General features: G+C 41.1%; 1 protein-coding gene across 3 annotated transcripts in view; it reads right to left on the reverse strand.

Annotated features, from left to right (window-relative positions):
- PAPSS1 (3'-phosphoadenosine 5'-phosphosulfate synthase 1) overlaps positions 1–20,524 on the reverse strand; it is an 80,353-nt gene that overhangs the window by 5,060 nt on the left and 54,769 nt on the right. For all 3 annotated transcript variants that reach the window (XM_069978440.1, XM_069978438.1, XM_069978441.1), the window contains exons 7-10: positions 18,011–18,122; positions 13,403–13,608; positions 10,370–10,505; positions 3,224–3,492 (exon numbers count right to left, since the gene is read on the reverse strand). In XM_069978440.1, coding sequence (XP_069834541.1) covers positions 3,224–3,492; positions 10,370–10,505; positions 13,403–13,608; positions 18,011–18,122 — 723 coding nt within the window. The remainder of the gene's footprint in view (positions 1–3,223; positions 3,493–10,369; positions 10,506–13,402; positions 13,609–18,010; positions 18,123–20,524) is intronic.

Genomic DNA, 20,524 nt, shown 5'->3' on the forward strand with positions numbered 1-20,524 from the left:
ATCCGAACCCAATCGTTCGGCATTTGATTAGCGGGGGCTGCTGAAGTTGGACACAGCTCTAAGGTTGTTTGGAAAACATGGACACAGCCAATGACTATATCCCTGTTTTCCACATAGCCTTAGGGCTTTATCCAACTTCAGCAGCCACCGCTAACCAAATTCCGAACGATCGGGTTCGGATGAACTCGAGCATGCTCCAGGTTTGCTCATCTCTACTCAATAACCATTACTACAGTACAAATAACCTAGAATATACATTTTATGCATCACTTTCTGATTTGTACCTATTTTGCTAAGAAAAAGCATGGGGGAGGGGGGGAAGCTTGATCATGAAAGATTATTGGGGACATATTGGTTTGTTTATGCTGAGAGCGACCTAAACTAGTGACAAAGTGACAAACTAATATCAGCTGGCTGTCACTTATGTGTGTGTCTAGCTGTGTAGCACTTACAGTTTATCTGTGGCGGCACAATTTCGCTGCTGTAAGGCAGGAGTATACATGAGAGAGGCTTTCTTACACTTCAGCCATCGACTGATAGCAGTTCCTCATACAAAGTAATGGGGAGAAAGCTGTCAACATATGACGAGGGAACCTGCATCTCATTAATACGGCGGGCTCCTGCCTCACAGGGATACGATGAATACCTTTAAAGTTCTACAATACTTAAACCCATGCACATACAGGACGACACATTGCTGAAATCAGTCTGTTATGTTATAAACCTGTAAAGACAGGTTAACATCTTCCTTTTTAAGATGTAGTATAATGAATACTGAAAGACACTGTTTGTTGAGGGAAGAATATATTCAGTCCCCAATATAGTCTGAATTTAAAAAGAATCTGTCACCAGGTTTATGCTGCCTTAAATGTGAGAAGCATAAACTAGAAGCAGAAATACTGAACAGATCGGGGTATTACTTACATCATTTTGTTCAACCATTCTCCTAATATGCAGGAGAATAGGATTCTTGCCACACCCCTCCCCCCAGCTGCTGATTGACAGTTGACTGCCTACACACAGCATGGATAGATAACTGTCAATCAGCAGCTAGTGGGCGGAGTTTCTGCTTCTCATGAATATCTAGGACTACTGGGCTCATGCACATAATGGAGAGGACTACTTATTGTCCATGTTACTCAAGAGCATATCTCCCAATCAGCTAAACAGAACAATGTAAGTGATACATCATTCTGTTCAGCTACACTGTCACTACACTGAGATAGGACAGCCTCTTTAACCTTTAACCATTACTATATTGCCATTTATAGGGTACAAACATCCTGTTAACATCCGTGTGCTGCAGATAAGCTATGATGAGTCGTGATTTATCATGCCTGCCTCGGTGGTGACCGCTGCTTGCTTCAGGAAATTGGGAAACTACATATATCATATCAACTTAAAATACAGTATATAAGCTATATAGCATTGCTTAATATGAATTTAAGAGACAGCCTGTAAATCAATTTCTTTTACAGAAAAGCGGTAGAACGTCTCCTCTATGACCCAAAGAAAATGATTAAAGCGAGGGATGGGTTTTATATTATTGTTATTTTTTGGCAACAGAGACTATGTTGGCAAGACTTTGTCTGAAGTCATTGGAAAAAACAGCTAGTATTGAGGGATTTTGTTTTTCATTACTTTTCTCCAAAGATGATGCAGAGAAATTTAGGGTACGACTCTTTCAAATTACAAAAAAAAAAAAAGCTTTGTCTTTAGCCGGCAGTGACTGTGGGGCTATAAACTGAATAAGAAAAAAGCAGCTCTTCAGGTGTTACTGATCCATTTTATAAGATCTAAAGAAAAAATACTAAAGTCAGAATAACTGAAAATCGACACGATTCGGCTGTGACCATAAGGGTTAAACGCTATTCCACAGTTTAACCCCCACAGTAAATTAACGTCGCTGCAGCGACGTTAATTTAGGATCCAGGATGACACAGGTGCAGAAGGTGCGCCTGTGTCATCTGCGGCGGGTCCCGGCTATCAGTGATAGCCGAGGACCCGCTGCAACTCTCCGCACCAGAGCCACGCTCCAGTGCTGAGAGCTAACCCTATAGATACCGCGGTCAGCACGGCCGCAGCATCTATAGGGCTCCAGGCAGATAATTCTCCCTCTACAGAGGGAGAATTCTCTGCCGGTGTCCATTGGGGCAGAGCCAGAGGCCAGGGGGGAGGGAGGAAGGCTAGGCACGCGGCTGTGAGCTCTGACCCCTCCTCTCTCTCCTCAGCCGCTGTCATAAGTCCAACCACACACACACACACACACACACACACACACACACAATATTACGTAACTAAGACCACAACTAAGGGAGTTTAGAGGCGAAAGAAGAATAAGCAGAGACAGACCTGCATAGTGCAGACAACTCACAATGCAAAAAGGATGTTGGGCGGTATAAAAAAAACTTCTTAAATTGAAAAAAAAAATTTTGTTTTACTTAAAAAAAATAGTTAAATTTTTATACTTTTTCCAAATTTTTTGGCATATTATGAAGTTTTTTTCATTTCTTTTATCTGATATGCACTTCAAGTAACCAGTGTTTATTTGGAGTGGAAGATGTTTCAGTATCTTAGCAGGCGTTATAGAGGCATTTATATTACACATAGGGGGAGATTTATCAAACATGGTGTAAAGTGAAACTGGCTCAGTTGCCCCTAGCAACCAATCAGATTCCACCTTTCATTTTCCAAAGAGTCTGTGAGGAATGAAAGGTGGAATCTGATTGTTAGCTAGAGGCAACTGAGCCAGTGTCACTTTACACCATGTTTGATAAATCTCCCCCATAGAGTTCAACTTCAAGCACACTCGGGTTCGATCAAACCAGAGTGCACAGAATTTGATCAGCAGCGGCTGCTGAGGTTGGATGCAGCCCTAGAAAAGTCCTGGAAAACATGGATACACCCATAGGCCATAGTATAAAGGTGAAACTGAAAACTGAAATCATTTGTTCCAAAAATATGTCCATACTTATTCTAACATGTGACTGCCATCAAAACACATTTTAAAGGTTTGAAATTAAACTCCATTCAGTTCAATGGAACGAAGTGACAGAACCTGCACCTAAACTGGAGAAATAAGTGGTGCTGTCTCTGGAAGAAAGTGGCCATGTTTTTGTGGTACTGAATAACCCCTTTAAGTCGCTTGTTTGGACAATAATGAAAAGACAAGAGTATATAGATATATATTGGCATGGAGATAAAGATTGATGACTCCACTCACCTCTGTTGGCCCAGCATACATCATCGGTGATGGAAAGATTGCTACCACTGTTGTCTCTGGGTCGAGCACACCTTCTTCAAGGACAGCGGCATGCTGCTTCATACGCCACATCAAGGGTACATCATCATCTTTTGTCCATCCACCAAGCGGGTGAAGCAAAAGCACTGGCCGGCGGTATCCCCGCTCCAGCAGCTGCTTGTGGGTATCCTGCATCAGCAGTGCATGGCCGTTATGAACAGGGTTACGGAGCTGGAAAGCAAAGACTGCATCTAAAACCAGAAGAGAAGAAATACCGCTTACTGGGATACTTTCAGATATGATGGAAATCAGGGGTGGACAAGTATGGTAAACAAGGATTTTAACAGAATGTGCCAGGAAAAAAAGAACTAGCATAAATATCCATAGAGAAGATCATTATATTCTGGTGTGCAATTCAGGTTACATAATATGTTCCACCTCCGCTATGTTGTATTCTTTCGAAGAACATTTTTAGGTAGGATACCTTTACACGTCAACTAGTAAGAGAACTGGGTGTCCTTGACAAAGAAAGTGACCGGGGGGTTATGAAAGGGCAAGTTTTGTTCTAGTTTTAGTGTTTTCACTTTAGTCTCACAGCCTCCACCTGCTACAGATACTAGACCACATTTTTATTAGGGTACCTGCACTGCAAAAACATCTGTTTATTAGGAAGCCGAGGATTAGGTGGAACCGGTCTATGTGGGGATTTTATTCTTAGTTCATATAGGCCGTTCCATCACTTCCCTAGGGATTTGATCAAGTCACTGACCCCTTTCAGGGAAATGATGGAATGAACTATCGAGGAGTCGCCCGGCTCTATGTTTGGTGGCGGAGGTGGACGGGGGAGCAAAGCTGCACATCTCCCCAACAGGCATATGGCAGCAGGGGGTGGATAAGAACTCCCGGCAGGCATATGGCAGTGGACAGGGGAGCAAAGCGGCACACCTCCCCGGCAAGCATATGGCGGCGGGGCGGATGGGGAGCAGAGCGACCAGGCTGAAGGAGTAGGAGGTGTGTAGCAGGGGAAATGAGCGGAACAGGGAGCAGAGAGGTGATACGTTAAGCGAATTCTATGTCGCAGGGGGAAATGACATAGAATGGAATGAGTTTATTCCATCATTTCCCTAAAAGGGGTCAGTGATTTGATTAAATCCCTAGGGAAATGATGGAACGGCACGGTCATTTAATCATTTCCCAGGATTTGATCAAATCCCTGATTCTATCATTTCCCTGCAACATATATAATTGTCGGCAATTCGTTTCAGCTCAATAAGACAGAGCATTCCACAAGGCTCTGTCCACCCACTAGACACCAGATAAGGCTTTAAATGGTTAAATATTTGTGTATAATATATATATATATATATATATATATATATATATATATATATATATATACATACATTATACATACATACATACATATATACACACACACACACATACATACACATATATAGATATACAAATGTAAAAAAAATGTGGTGTGAACATGGCCTAAAGTTGATTACAACATTCATTACAAGAAATCTCTTACTGACCACTGGGCTATACCGAAACCACCATGACATAACTTGGGTTTTCTTCGGCTGAAGACAAATGATACAGTTTGAGGACAGAGGTAAAAAACATGAAGAAGGACTTCTGATAATTGACACAGAAATAAAAAAAAAAGGCAAACACTACCATTATAAACCCAGGCTTTACATCCCGAGAAGCTGCCCCGCACTGACCACAACGAACACAACAAAAACCTGCCTATACTGAAGTGCAGACCACAATACAGAAACCTCTAGTAAAACCAAACGAGAGCACTTCTGAACAGGAAAACCATCTTCATAGCTGTAGACCATCCAAATCCTCGCCCCGGAGGACACCGCTACGCCGCAAAGAAGTATTTAGTCATGCAAAAAGGTGCCAAACTGCAATTCACCGAGAAATGGGGTGGATTATTTATTCATGTGAAACTCTTTGATATCTCATGAAGACACCAGAAGAAAATGTTTTTTTTTTGCTCTTTGGTTTTGACTTCCGGCCAACTTGGAAATATTGTCGATTTTGAAGAATAAAAGATCATTTTGAGATTTGCAGGTAATGGTTAAATAGAATACAATAAATGTGTTTTACTTTGGTTGTTGAGGCTCATTGTTACCAACCAAGAGGACCACGCGGGGCCTGGATGTTCAGACCCCCACAGATTGTTAGATTTTGGAAAAAGTGTTCATCTAAGCCCTACACTCCTCAACTTACTGCTTTTTCCATCTTGCCATTAAAGAGGTACTCCAGCAGAATTTTTTTTTTTTTTTCAAATCAACTGGTGTCAGAAAGTTATATAGCTTTGTAATTTACTTCTATTTAAATAATCTCAAGTCTTCCTCTACTTATCAGCTGCTGTATGTCCTGCAGGAAGTGGTGTTTTATTTACATTCAGAAACACTGCTCTCTGCTGCCACCTCTGTCCAAGTCAGGAACTGTCCAGAGCAGAAGCAAATGCCCGTAGAAAACCTCTCCTGCCCAGGACAGTTCCTGTCTTGGACAGAGGTGGCAGCAGAGAGCACCGTGTCTGAATGTAAATAAAACACCACTCCCTGCAAGATATATAGTAGCTTAAAAGTATGGGAAGACTTGAGATTTCTAAATAAAAGCAAATTACAAATCTATATAAAACTTTCTGACACCAGTTGATTTGAAAGAATAAAATGTCGCTGGACAACCCTTTTAATGATAGAAACCCTTTCGAACTTGAAATAAAAAAAAATAATAATAACTACTTCCATCAGAGCCAGAAAAGTTTTATGTTAAATCGACTTCTATAGCTATTGTAATATATAACACTGCATGGAATCCTTAGGTCTCATTCACGTGTTCCGTACATTTATCGGTAATTGTGCATGCGCAATTACGGAAAGATTTAGGACCCAATGAATCTGTTCCTCAAAAAAATAGGACGTGTAATAATGCAGACACGAATTGCTGAACACTCAGTCAATAAAAGTCTATAATAGTGGCTAAAATAGCCATCACAACTTCATGGAAAACAACAACAGTTCCTATAGAACTAGAGAGAAGCAAGTTTAACTGGATAATTGTAAACAATAGAATTCATTGTATTCTGAATGATAAGGAAGAAAGGTTTCGAAAGGTTTGGGATCTCTGGATTTCATATCCAACGCCAGTTTCTTAGGAAGTGGAGTGGAGGGATGATTGGTTGGTTGAGGCGATGGACAGTTTGGACAAGTCTATTCCCCCCCCCCCCCCCCCCCCTTCTCTTTCCTTTCTTTCTTTTTTCCTGAAGGTTTTCTTTCCTAATGGTTTATATGATAACATTGTACAGATGGTAAGTTTAGTGAATATGGTTATTTATATTGGTATGGTTTTAGATGGGAGATGCCTACAAGAAAAGTATATGCTGGAGCTATGCTGGGAATGATATGCCATTTGTATAAATGCATATTACTATGTTCTTTGTGCAAGTATTGTATACCTAATGTTTTGCCTAATTTTCAAGTTTCCTTGATCTATGTTAAAGCGACTCTGTGCCCACAATCTGACCCCCAAAAACCGCTTGTACCTTCAGATAGCTGCTTTTAATCCAAGATCTGTCCTGGGGTCTGTTCGGCAGGTGATGCAGTTATTGTCCTAAAAAACAACTTTTAAACTTGCAGCCCTGTGTGAAATTGGCGTGGCCTAAAGTGTGTGTGCAATAGGATTGCGACAACCTTCTGTCCCTCCTCCCCCCCCTTTATAATTCTGAGGTACATACATAGGCAAAAAATAGACATTACAGAGAGATACATATAATTATCCATACATGAGGAGTGAGGTCCCTGCTCACATGCATGAGCTTACATACTATCAGGAGGGGGTGCGAGACAAAATGGCAGAGGGGCAAAGTGCATCATTGTTCTTCTGGTCCGGCCATCTTTATAAATAAGGCAGTGCCGGTAAGGGTGGGTGAACCTGTCACCAGCCAATGCCTGCTACAGGTCTAAGTGCTTAAATGCTTGGCCCCTTGAACATTTTCTCCTATTCCTCACTTGTCTGAACACTGCACAGGTGCCTTAACGATCCAGCACATTTCCAGTGTTCACACAGCTGATGAACAGGAGAAAATGTTCCAGGGGCATTCCTAATGATGAAGAGGGCGGGGAGGAGGGACGGAGGGGCATCGCAGTCCTCGGCCTTGGGTACTCTAGGCCATGCCAATTTGACACTGGGCTTTAAAGTTGTTTTTTAGGACAATAACTGCATCACCTGCCGAACGGACCCCAGGACAGATCTTGGATTAAAAGCAGCTATCTAATGGTACAAACAGTTTTGGGGGTGGTCAGACTGTAGGTACAGAGTCGCTTTAACTGATTTTTGTTCATTGCAAAATTAAAAATCTGTCAAAATAATGTAAACCAATAGAAGTCTAGAAAATCCGCATTTTTTACGGACTTTACAGATGTAATGTCTAGAAAAATGGATCACATTAATCCCCTTATTTTTTGTGTGGATCCGTAAAAAGAAAAAAAAATATGGATGCTTGCATAATTTATGGTCCTGAAAAATCACTGAACGTGGGAACGCGGTCTTGATGTGTAATTTTTACTCACAGTAACCCTATAGTAAACATTCTTTCTGACAAACGGATCAGACTATAAAAAAAAAGAAAAAAAGACAACTAAACGCTGTTAATTTTTGGTGAGGTTTTCCTGTTAATGAGGCCACAAGGTACATGGAAACACAAGCTTCATGAAATCTGAGTCTGAGAAATGTTTTCAGAGTTTGTGGGTTAATAACGCTTGGAGACTTGGGATGAAAATCTGATAGCAGAAACTAAGTGACATATTAAATCTTTTTTTTTTTTACATGCAGAATTTACAAACCAGAAAATTTAGACCAGGCTGGCAAAAACAAATAACAGGCGCCGTCTAAATTCCCGACTTGACAGATATTTTTGGTCTGATAAACAAAACTAGAAACATAAGTATAAAAGAGACACCATTAAAATGGTAACATGGTGCAAGACAGAAAATTAAAGGAACATTCCTAATGATGTGGTAAAAGGTTTCATTTACAGCCACACACTACGGTAGAGTTATATTTATAGCTACAAGGTCAACTGAAGTTTTCTCATTGCCGTACCATCTTTTTGGATACTACAGGAACATTTTACAAAATTTTAAGAAAATACACCACTGGTAGAAAGCTAAAGCTGAACAATAGGACCAGATATAGATGCATAAATGGGTTTTTCCCAAGGTTATAATATGTGTTTTGGAAGGTAAAATTAAAGAAGTCCGGCGCGGGGTGAAAAAAATTATTTTGGACTGGGGGTGGGGAAACATAGAAAAGAGGTCATATTCACCTGTCCCGCCACCGATGCAGCGCTGCTTCCTGCTCCTGGACCCCAGCCGACTGGCTGATGGATATCCTGCTCAGCCAATCAATTACTGGGCTGGGACACTGCTGCAGTCACTGATTGCCTAAGCGGGTTAAATCCCACCCACTTGTGACGTTTCAGCCGGGTTATGATGTACCCCGAACCTGGGATTAGATGACACCCTACAGGGTATGGGAGCCTGGTCATGCGGTGCAAAGCGGGCACGGGAACAGGTAAGCTTAGTGTCTTTTTTTTTTATTTCCCCCCCACCCCCACAGACTTTGCCTTTAATATAGTTTAGTTCCAAAAGCTACCTAGGTTCTATTTAAGTGCTTGTCCCATAATCCCCAGAAATTCAGTCACACTGTGGATCTCACGCAGGAGAGCACTTCCTCTGTTTGGTTGGTGAGACCCCCAATGATCACTAGACCAAAGGGACAGGAACAGAAACAACAACTGACATGTCAATTCTTTAAGCAGAGGCACGCGAGCCATCCCATTGACACACTGAGGCAGTCAGGATTCCGCAGCAGGGCCTGTTTTACTAAATGTGAATTGGCCCTTAGGATAAAATGGCCCCTACCTACAGCTCTACAGTTACATCTTTTTTCCTCTACCCTCTTTAGGCCTCTAGTTTGAAGTGATTTCTTGTGATTTCTTATCATTTCTTTTGGCCTATAGAGAAAAGGGCTCATAAATTTCTATTCCTGGCATATGCTATGATTTGATAAGAAAAAAAAAAAAAAAACACACCACAAACCAAAATGTTATGTATGTAGGCATTTTCTTATTTTACTATACCCTTTAGATTAACATTTGGCCGTTATGTTTTACAGGGGAGGGGGAAAAAAAACTACTTCAAACAAAGTTGTATGTGAAGCCAACCATGAAATTCTGTTTTTGGGCCAAGAGATCAATGGGCTTAAAGACACTTAAAAAAAAAAAAAAACGCGGACTTCATTTAATCCTCAAACCCACCCCTGTAATAGAATTCGGACACAAAAAGTCCATCGTAAGGCAAACTTTATTATAATATCAGTTCTTATTAAAATATCTATATTTAGTGAAAGTTAATTCACATTCCCCATAAAGTAACTAGCTACGGGGAAACGTTACGCGAGGGATAACAGTTTAGTGTAAGAGGACCCGTAAAGCTTGGTGGACAGTAAAGCAGACATTTTCAAGAAGTGTGAAAGTTGGAAAATCATCTCAACACTTTAAAAGAGGTTTTCAGTACTGTGTTCTTGCTGCACAATGGTAAAGCTGATCCAAGCACGTAAAAAAGCATAAAAGTAAAAAGAAAAAAAAAAAAAAAAAAAGCAACACAAAGATGTCACCAGTAAGATTGGGGTCATATTTTAAAAAAAGTGATGAGAAACCAGTCTCCAGAGCATTCCTTTGATCGATGACTGGATTGATTTCTGTAATTCCAATGATTGAGCCTTTTCACCATTTCTAGGTCATCCCATATAACATGTCATGTCATGTGTTTCTTATAAAAGTTGCTTAAAGCAATAAAAAAAAAATATAATTATTTTTTTGCTCAAGTGGCCACATATGCATAAAATAATGATAAATAAAAAGGTAAAATATAAGCAATTCTCAGCCAGAAGGGCATCATTAGAAGTCATTATGTATTTTATTGTTGTAGTCAAAAGAATAAGGGGAAAACACTTATAATTTTAAACATATTTCTGCCCTTTATCTGGCACTGTATAAAAATAAGTAGGGGAGGGGGTGGGGAGGGACAATAAACTTACCCGCATTAAGATCTTTAAACTTTTGCTTCAATTCCGCTGGTGTGAGCCTGTACTGATCCAATCCATCACCCCAATAAATGCGGTCGAGGACTTGCAGGTCTCCTCCCACTAACCACTCTCCGCTCTCCATCACCATCTGTGGCAAAACAACAAAGATCACTCACATATTAAAAAAAAAAAAAAAAAAAAAAAACACACAACAAAAAACATTTTGCATTTATTTACGAAAAACCAAGGCAAAGTGCTGGCATGTACAGTATACATAAAAAAAAAAAAGTTAAAGAGCATGTACCACCAGGTATATACTCTTTAATCCGACACAGGGATAGAACGGCACCATCACGGGCAAGCCGGTGACGCAATCCGTTTTTCAGTCCGCGGCCCGGTTCCCGTGTACGGTGCAGTTCTATCCACGGGTCCCGGGCCGGTGCTGAAGCACTGGAGGCAGGCCGGCCCGCCCCCACTGGGAGGGAATTCCCAGCCCCTGTATGACGCGGCTCCATTAGAATCAATGGAGCCGCGTCATACAGGGAAGGGAATTCCTCCCACTAGGGGCAGGGTAGCCCGCCTCCAGTGCTTCAGCACCGGCCCGGGACCCTTGGATAGAACGGCGCCGTACATGGGAACCGGGCCGCGGATCGGAAAACGGACCACAGCACTAGCTTGCCCGTGACGGCGCCGTTCTATCCCTGGGTCAGATTAAAAAGGATGTCCCTGGTGGTACATCCTCTTTAAATCAAAAATATAATGCAGGCCAGTGTGCTATTTATTTTACTAGGAGATTTCCTATGTACTATTAAAATACCTCCATAAACATTTTTTAAAAAGTGTCCAAGCATGATTCTTTTTTTCCTCTGTCTGCACGGTATATCACTAGAGCCTAGAGCTACTCTTCTCCCTTTGGACAGGAAGTTATGCTCATTGGCAGCCAGGTCACATGGGATACAAGTTAATACAATAATACCTGCTACATATACTACAACACACCTAGGCACATTACTAGACCAACTGTAGTCGTCTGTTTCCCGTACATACAACACTTACATGTATGGAAAACAGACTTCTAATCACTAGTAGTCTACATTTATTTTGTTAAAGGGGTATTCCACTCAAACATAAATTTGCATACGTTGCTTCCCATGAAGAGACTAACAATTAATTCTATATTTTGTTATTATCTATTCAGTCTCTTTTCTCCAGTTCTGAGCTGCTGCTTTCTGCTGAAGACACAAAAAACTGTGTGTGAGCTTTTCGCTCTCCTGGGACAGCTCATGTAAACAAGTCCCTATCTGCAACTTTGTAATGCCGGAGGGATAATCACAGTGGGTTCATAAGCAACTTGACATCAGATTACCCTCCCAGCATTACAAATAAGCTTCAAAGCTGCAAATAAAGCCTGCCAGGGATTAGTTTACATCAGCCTTCTCAGAAGGGACGCACAGAAAGGCTAAGACACAGTTTTTTGTGTCTTCAGCAGAAAGCAATAGTTCAGAGCTGGGGAAAGGAAACTGAATAGGTAATAACAAGTATGGAAGAAATTGTTATTTTCACCATGGGCAGCAACATATCAATACCCATTTAATGTCTAGGGGTGCACCAAAGGTACTCCACAGTATACATTTGGAAAAACATATTTTATAGTAATCAACCATATACTGTCGACATAGCCCCAAAACATGATGTTAATGGGTTCTAGCAGTTGTATATATAGGACCTGGAAGCTGTCATGTTAACTTTTATCAGTCTATCAGTTTCTATTTATTTCAGTACAGTCAACACTTAAAAAGAATGTGTAATCAAAAATGACCTATTTAATCAAGTTTTTTAAAGAATTTTTAGTGTTTTTTTTCTAATTTACATTTTAATATCTGTATTTTAAAATAATCATGAACTCATTCCCAAGCAGTGCCTCCTTATCAACACAGACAAGAGTACAGTGACACTGGTGACACCAGTATAGTGTATAGGTGCACACCATAGCTGCTCCCTGTAGAATGACCTCTATAAAAAGGTCACTGAATACACCCAGAATTCTCTCTCATTCATCTGAATGGGACAGTTCATGTCTGTTCTTGCTTATGGTCTGTGGGCTTGCTGTAAAGCCTCTTTCCAAATGTTGTTAAAATTGCTAAGGCAAGATGGCAGCCCTCATAACAATGTATGGGGGGGGGAAAAAAAAAGAAAAAAGTACCTGGTTTTAAGTCTGTGAGAAATGATGGCAGGACTAATGCCAATCTTGCAAATCTGAAGCCATCCAAAGTTCGGAACCAGACCTACAAATGCTTTAATGTAAGTGGCTAAAGGAGATCAGAGTTTTCCATGATATACATTTTACATCTTTCTTCTACATTGCACATCTTGTGCTTCTATAAGCAGAAATCTATAGTCGTATATTTGCTTCAATGCTTTAGCCGTATGTTTGTCAGCTACTAATGTTCCGACCGGATCCAGTAAAATTAATATGATGAAATATAGATAGTCCTTGCGGCCTACTTAGATTTAGTCGTGCAGGTAAGGTGCATGAAAAATGCTGCAAGGGCCCCCTCTGCTGGTTAAAGTAACCAAATACCACGGCAGACACGGGATGAGATTTATCAAACTGGTGTAAAGTAAAATTGCCTTAGTTGCCCCTAGCAACCAATCAGATTCCACTTTTCATACCACAGACTCTTTAGAAAATGAAAGGTGGAATCTGATTGGTTGCTAGGGGCAACTAAGGCAATCAGATTCCACTTTTCATTCCTCACAGACTCTTTAGAAAATGAAAGGTGGAATCTGATTGGTTGCTAGGGGCAACTAAGGCAGATTCCACTTTTCATTCCTCACAGACTCGTTGGAAAATGAAAGGTGGAATCTGATTGGTTGCTAGGGGCGACTGAGCCAGTTTCACTTTACATGTTTCTTCCCCATTGTTCTGGAGACTCAAACACTTTAGTCACAAACAGCCTAGTGTATTCTATCTGTAAGCAAAGGAACCGACCAAGTCCTCTCAGAGATTACTCTACAAAGTTAGAAATACAATGCTGATCAGACCTTAATATATGGGTGCTCCTTGCAGGTTGTCCCCCATTGCCTGGAACATCGCTCCTCCTTCCTGTGCTCATAAAACTCTGGATGACGTAAAATGGCCACGCGCCTTCCTTCGTAAACCAGTGCAAAAGCCGTGCAGCCATCAAGTCTTTGCTTATCCTCACTGGTTGCCGTCAGCACAATGGGCACAGATAGGTTGATGACACCTCCTGTGGAGGAATAAGGAATAGGTCACATAACATGAAGAAATCCGATGTACACAGAATGTCCTCTGAACTATAAAAATTCGTAAAACTGGTATGCTCTCCTTCTGGAAATGATGTACACAACGCTAGCGCTGTCTCTGGAATTGACGTAGGCCCAGCTGGAAGTGAAGTACATATACCTGTAGTAAAGGAACAGAGACACATAGCAACAAAAAGGAGCGCTATATAGTGTAGTAGTCCAATGAAAATTACTCTGGAAGAGCTTCCCTAGGTAGGAATAGGCTATGTGAATACGGTCCCGACAGTGGTGCATCCAAGCATTCAATTAGAGAATAAGCAATAGTAAAACGAAAAACAATCACTGAGCACTCACTGGGTCAGATGCCAACAGACTTGTTTATTGAAGATCAGCTACATGGGGTAGGGAGGACAGTTGTAACAGCAGGGTGCGCTCTCCTGGGACAGCTGTTTCACGCCACCTGGTGCTTCTTCCTTCCGAGGAGTGCTCAGTGACTTTTTTTCGTTTTACTAGTCCAATGAAAGTGCTTCTTAATATGTGAGAAGGTGTAGAACTAACCTGGTCAGGTTGTGCTCAGGTGGGAAACTCTATATAAGGCAATTCAAAAAAATTTCAGCCAGTCATGGTGTGATGGCTTCCATGCAAACAACTTCCAACCTCAGAGCGTAGATCACTGTCACAGCCTCGGCACAGATCAGTGGCAAATACCCACTTCTAAAATGGATACTTTATTTCACAACTTCGATCCATACATTTACAAGTGTGAATAGAGCAACTCGTTTCCACACTGATCTGGCGTCTTCTTCAGGTTTAAATTGTGGAATAAAGTATCCAAGTGGGTATTTGCTACTGATCTGTGCCAAGGCCGTGAAGGTGATCCAAGCTCTGAGGTTGGAAGATGTACCTGTAGTAGTAGTGTTGGGCAGACCTGTCAAACTGTTCGGGTTATTACACCGAACGCTATTCAAACGATTTGTAAACAATCAATGATGAAAATAGGTCCAGATTCTATCAAACAATCAACGATTTCTAGTTGGTCGTTCAATCATTGCCTGCTATTACACAAAGCGATTAACGTTTAAATCCAAACGATAATCGCCCTTTGTAATACGGCCCTATGGCTACCGGCACAGACAGGAACTGCATAGTTTATTATAACCTGTAGCATAAGATATATGAAAGCTCTATCTCAGGGGCCCTCAACTGGTGGACCGCTGAGGCCAGCTGTCCGGACTTCTTCAGCAGCTCAGTATACCTGTATACTGAGCTGCGCTCTGCACAATAGCTATGAGCGCTCGTAACGAGCGCTCATAGTTACCGTGCGGCCATTGGCTCCCTCCCTGTCAGTCACTCTTGTGGCCGCAGCGGTCACAAGAGGCCGCACTCTGCCTCTAGTTTCGGTGTTCGAGTGACGTCACTGGAGCGCCGACGCCAGGACAAGGCGAGAGTGGTCACTTGTGACCGCTGCAGTGCAGCCACAAGAGGGGAAGAGAAGAGGAGACGCCGGACCCAGATGAGCATAAGTGTTTGTTTTTTATGTTATATTATATGGGAGGGGAAGTGCACAGGGGCGGCTATATGGGAGGGGGAAAACGCACAAGGGGCTATATAGTACTGGAGGGGAGCTCACAGGGGGGCTATATACTACTGGGGGAATGAAAAGGGGGTCTATATACTACTGGGGGAGCGCACAGGGGTCTATATACTATTGAGGGAGCGCACAGTGGGGCTATATACCACAGGGGGACCGCACAGGGGGGCTATATAAAGGCTGGTGAGAGAAAAAAAAAATTACAGTTTTCCCACTAATAATCATCAATTCTGTATGTAAATAGTTCAACAATGTTTGTGAAACGTTAACAAAACACGTTTACTACTGATGTTCAGCTCTGACCTTCACCTGAAAATAGACCCTGGTAAGTGGACCTTCACTAAAAGTTGTTGAGTACCCCTGCTCTATCTCTTCAAGAAAAAACATAGGAGAATTTACTGACCACCAAAACCAACAATTTGTTCTTGGTTTAGAATGTTCCGGAAAGGAGAGCTTTCACCAACAATAAAACTAGCTGAACTCTCCAGACTGTCGCTCACATGGTTTCACACTAGTGTTTCCATTCTTTTCCGTGCTTTGATATCACAATATGACACATACTAAACAAAAAGTAATGTGTCACGTCAAAGAATCAGGAAGGGGAGGGGGGGGGGGATGAAGTGTCTGGAGTTTTATCGTGTAAGAATAAAATCAGTATGATGGGGTGAGCTCCTTGCATCTGACCTCATTTACTTTTACTGTAAAGTGGTTTTTACAAGGATTACGGTCTTCTTTTGATGTAATTGTACAGCCAGAGAAATGGATGGAGGAAAACCAAGAGAAAGCGGGGAGTAAAAATACACTGCTCCCAACTCGACAGAAGAAAATATAGATTGATTGTAGTGTAATTCTATATAAAAAGAAAACTATAAAAGCATAAATTATCTGTAAAACAAAGAACAGTCCATTGTGACATTAATGGGAATCGCAAACTGTGTCTAATTATATATACAGTAGGTCTCCAGACATCTGCCGATGCATAGAAAACCTACAATACTTGCTGCTTTATATGGCCTAAACACTAAGTAGGTGGACTATGTTCAGTCTATTAAAGTCAATGGGGGAGATTTATCAAAGAATATAAAATATACACTGGTGTAAACTGCCCACAGCAACCAATCACAGCTCATCTATCAGATCTTGTAAAATAAAAGCTGAGCTGTGATTGGTTGCTGTGGGCAGTTTATACCAGTGTATATTTTACACCTTTTAATAAATCTGGGCCGATGGGTACATCATGGTATACGCCTGACTACCTTTTTGCTAGAGGCTCGGACTATACCAGCAAAATAACCAGAAAATATCATAAGAATTGGGACTAAGCCATGCCCACTTTTATCAATAAGACTGGGTTCACACTGCGTTTTTTTCCATCCATTCTTGCAAAACAACACATAAAAACAGATGCATTTTTACACATTAACACTTAATGTGAATAAGAGCCTCAGGCTTAGGGCCCTATTCCACAGGAACCATAATCGGCCCCATTCGGGCGATTATCGCTCGGTGGAATAGATAGAACGATCAGCCGATGATCATGTCAGCAGCTGATCGTTCATTTAGGGCCAGACCTAAAATCATCGTTCCCCCACCGTGCACCGCTATGGTGGAATAGCCATTCGCGGCGGGCGACCGACGATTTGAGAAGCGCAGCATACAATACCTGCAGGGCTTCTCCTCCCCTCTGTTTTCCTCCCCTGGTCCCGCGCTCTAGCTTCAGAATGGCCTGTCAGCTGACGGAGCGCTCAGCCAATCACAGGCCGGGACCGCCGCGATCTGTGATTGGCTGAGTGGCCTGTCAGCTGACAGGCCATTCTGAAGCTAGAGCGCGCGGGACCCGGGGAGGAAAACAGAGCGAAGGAGAAGACCTGACAGGTAATGTATGCTGCAAGGACATTGGTAATGATCATCGGGCCGTGAAAAAGGCCCAGTAAACGAGCGGCGATCAAGCAGATCGGCGCTCGTTTACATCGTTAATTGGGTCCTGCTCGGCCCATGGAATCGGTCCCTAAGGCTGGGTTCACACTTGCTGTCTGTTTAAAGGATCAGTTTAATGGGGAAAAGAAAAAGGATGCATTTGTGTGCATCTGTTTTGATCTGTTTTTAAATTGACATCCAGTATTACAAAAAAAAAAAAAAAAAAAAAAAATCAAACAGACCAAAACGCATTTTTTTGTGTAAAAAAAAAAAAAAATTACGAAAACGTGAAGTGTGGTGTGAACCCGTTTTTTTATGTTATTTTTTGCTGTATTGTAGTGGTTATCATCCTGAAAATAAAATAAATAAATAAAAAAAATAACATGGCATCTAGTTAAGCTATTTAGAGCTGGAAAGCAGCAAGGGGCAGTGCATAACAATGGTACTTTAAGAATTATTTACTAATTTTAAAAAAGGAGGGCTTTAATGGGGTATTCCCATCTCTACTGACGTACGGGCCATACAACTGCCGGTGATGGTGATGGCCGATAACCCAGGCACCTTTACTAAGCACTTTTTTTTTTAATTCACGTTTTACACTTTTTATGGAACAAACATTTTCTCCATTGGTCTTTATTAAAAGGTTTGCTTAGTTAAACCTATTTTGCAAACTTCTTTTTGACTGCTTCCCCATCTTCATCCCCATCTACAGACTCCGATGGACTTATCTTAGTTTTCAATGACTAGCTGCTAAATGGTTGGAAATTTTTAATGAAGACTATTTAGAAATGTGCCTTATTTTGCATTCCGGAAACAATCAAAAATAAAATTGGAATAAAAGTAAAGGCATCAATGATTAAAAAAGGGGATTTGCTTACCATCCAACAAACAATCAAAGTGCAGGCATTGTAAGTATTCCCTCTCTCTCATAAAGCCATTAAGGGGTGTTGCCCAGCCTTCCGCCAATACCTGAACCCACTGCATATCAACCTGTACAATTAAAGCAAATAAATATTAAAGTATGTCCCACCAAATGGCAAAATAATAAATAAATAAAATCACTGATACTAATAGAGAGGAAGGCCTCATGCACACATTCGATGCACGGTATTTATATTACGGACAGTGTGCCACCACTGTGTCAGTACACAAGCACAAAGATTTAAACTTTTCGGAGCCTGTGTCATCATAATTATACACAATGTGGGGAGTTCCGATTATATGGACCGTGCACGAAATATGTGCATGAGGCCTAAATTGGGGAGGAAAAAAAAGAAAAGGCTATTTTTTAGGGAAGAAAAATAAACGCCATACAAAGCTTTCATCTAAAGGAAGCCTCACGGTGTATCTATCACTTCGGGACCACAGCAGGATATGCCGAAAAAATCCTGCAGGTGCGTGGTCCTCCTCACACTATGTTTTTGCAGTCTGTTTTTTTTCACCCATTTTTTGCAAAAATGGATGAAAAACTGGTGAAAAAACTGAATGCAATTGTGTGCATCCATTTTGATCGGTTTTCTATTGACTTCCCTTATAAAAAAAAATTAAAAAAAATGGATCAAAACGGATCCGTTTTTTTTCTACGTACACAAAGATGAGCGACTACTTTTTTGTGTACGTTTTAATCCGTTTTGTTTGTTTTTTTAAATGAAAGTCAATGGAAAAGCGGATCGAAACAGATGCACACAATTGCTTCCGTTCATTGGTTTCCTTTTACAAAAAAAACGAATGAAAAAAAAGGGGTTCCAGAATCGTAGTGTAAACCAAGCCTAAGAACGGAATTCCCGGAGGTGCCATAGACTGCATTGTATGTGTATTACAATGCAGTCAACGGCACTTCTGGGAGTTACGTACCCCGCTGGCATTATAAGAGAACCATCCACCTGAAAAAGTTTTTTCAGCGTAACCTGGCACGATCCTGAAGTGATAGGTACACTTTAAAGCTACACTGTTTCGGCTGAGAATGGTAGACGCAGAACACTGAAGGATTAGGCATAAAAATTAATAAAATTAAAAAAAATTAAAAAAACACTGCAAACTAACACACAGCAATGTGGTGCAAGTATCTAAATATTTACAGTGTTTACAATCAATTCTGCGTCTAAATATTTTTAAATTCATCCATGACCCAACTGCGTCCATGATATACCTATGAGCGTACAAGGGGCTGCATTTTTCTGACATTTGTTATCATATTTAACAGGGACTCATTGGGAGTGAATAAAAAGCAGATGTCAGGAGTTGTAGGTGTTTTTCAATATGTTTTTAATCCCGCTCAGGACGTGCGGAAATTCTGTGATCACATAAGCATAGCCACATACAATGACATCTGCATATGAAAGGTTTTTATACAGAAGCATGAAAGAACAGGTACAAACCCCTGAGGATTAAACGTCCCTTACCCTCCAGGTAAAAATGTGGCCAACAGTTGTTGCCGCCTAGTCAGCCTCAAATAACAAATAGCACCAGATAGATAGGAAAGTCCTCTGTAGGGCGGGTTTATCCTTCAATAAAATGATTAGCAAAGGGGCTACAAAAACATTAAATTTCAGGAAGGCTAATTTCCAAAAACTAAGAGAGGACCTTGGGAACATAGACTGGGACAATGCCTTCAGAAATAAAAGTACACAAGAGAAATGGGACATATTTAAGAGCATCCTGGGTAAATCGTGTGAACGACACATACCATATGGGAATAAACGTAGTAGAAATAAGAGAAATCCAATGTGGTTAACTACAGCTGTAAGGGGTGCAATAAATGATAAGAAACAAGCATTCAGACAACTAAAACAAGAAGGTAGTGGGGAAGCATTGAGCAACTATAGACAGAAGAATAGAATGTGTAAAACGCAAATAAAAGAAGCAAAAATAGCAACAGAAAGAAGGATAGCCAAAGAAAGTAAAACAAATCCCAAAATGTTCTTCACCTATATAAATAACAAAAGACTTAAAACCGAAAATGTTGGTCCCCTCAAAAATAATCTGGGTGTAATGGTGGAGGGGGAAGAGGAAAAGGCCAATCTACTAAATACATTCTTCTCTACTGTATTCACAGAGGAGAATCCCATAACAGACGATATGACTAGGGATAATGTTAATCCTCCCATAAATCTCACCTGCCTAACACAACAAGAAGTGGGGAAACGCCTTAAAAATATTAAAATCCATAAGTCACCGGGCCCAGAAGGTATCCATCCTAGAGTTTTGCAAGAATTAAATACTGTGTTAGACAGACCGTTATTCCTATTATTTAAAGATTCTATTACGACAGGGATTCTTCCACAGGACTGGCGCATAGCTAATGTGGTACCAATATTCAAGAAGGGGTCAAGGAGCGATCCTGGAAACTACAGGCCCGTAAGTCTAACATCTATAGTAGGTAAAGTATTTGA

The sequence above is a fragment of the Dendropsophus ebraccatus genome, chromosome 7 (genome assembly GCF_027789765.1).
Source record: "Dendropsophus ebraccatus isolate aDenEbr1 chromosome 7, aDenEbr1.pat, whole genome shotgun sequence".
NCBI classification, from domain to species: domain Eukaryota; kingdom Metazoa; phylum Chordata; class Amphibia; order Anura; family Hylidae; genus Dendropsophus; species Dendropsophus ebraccatus.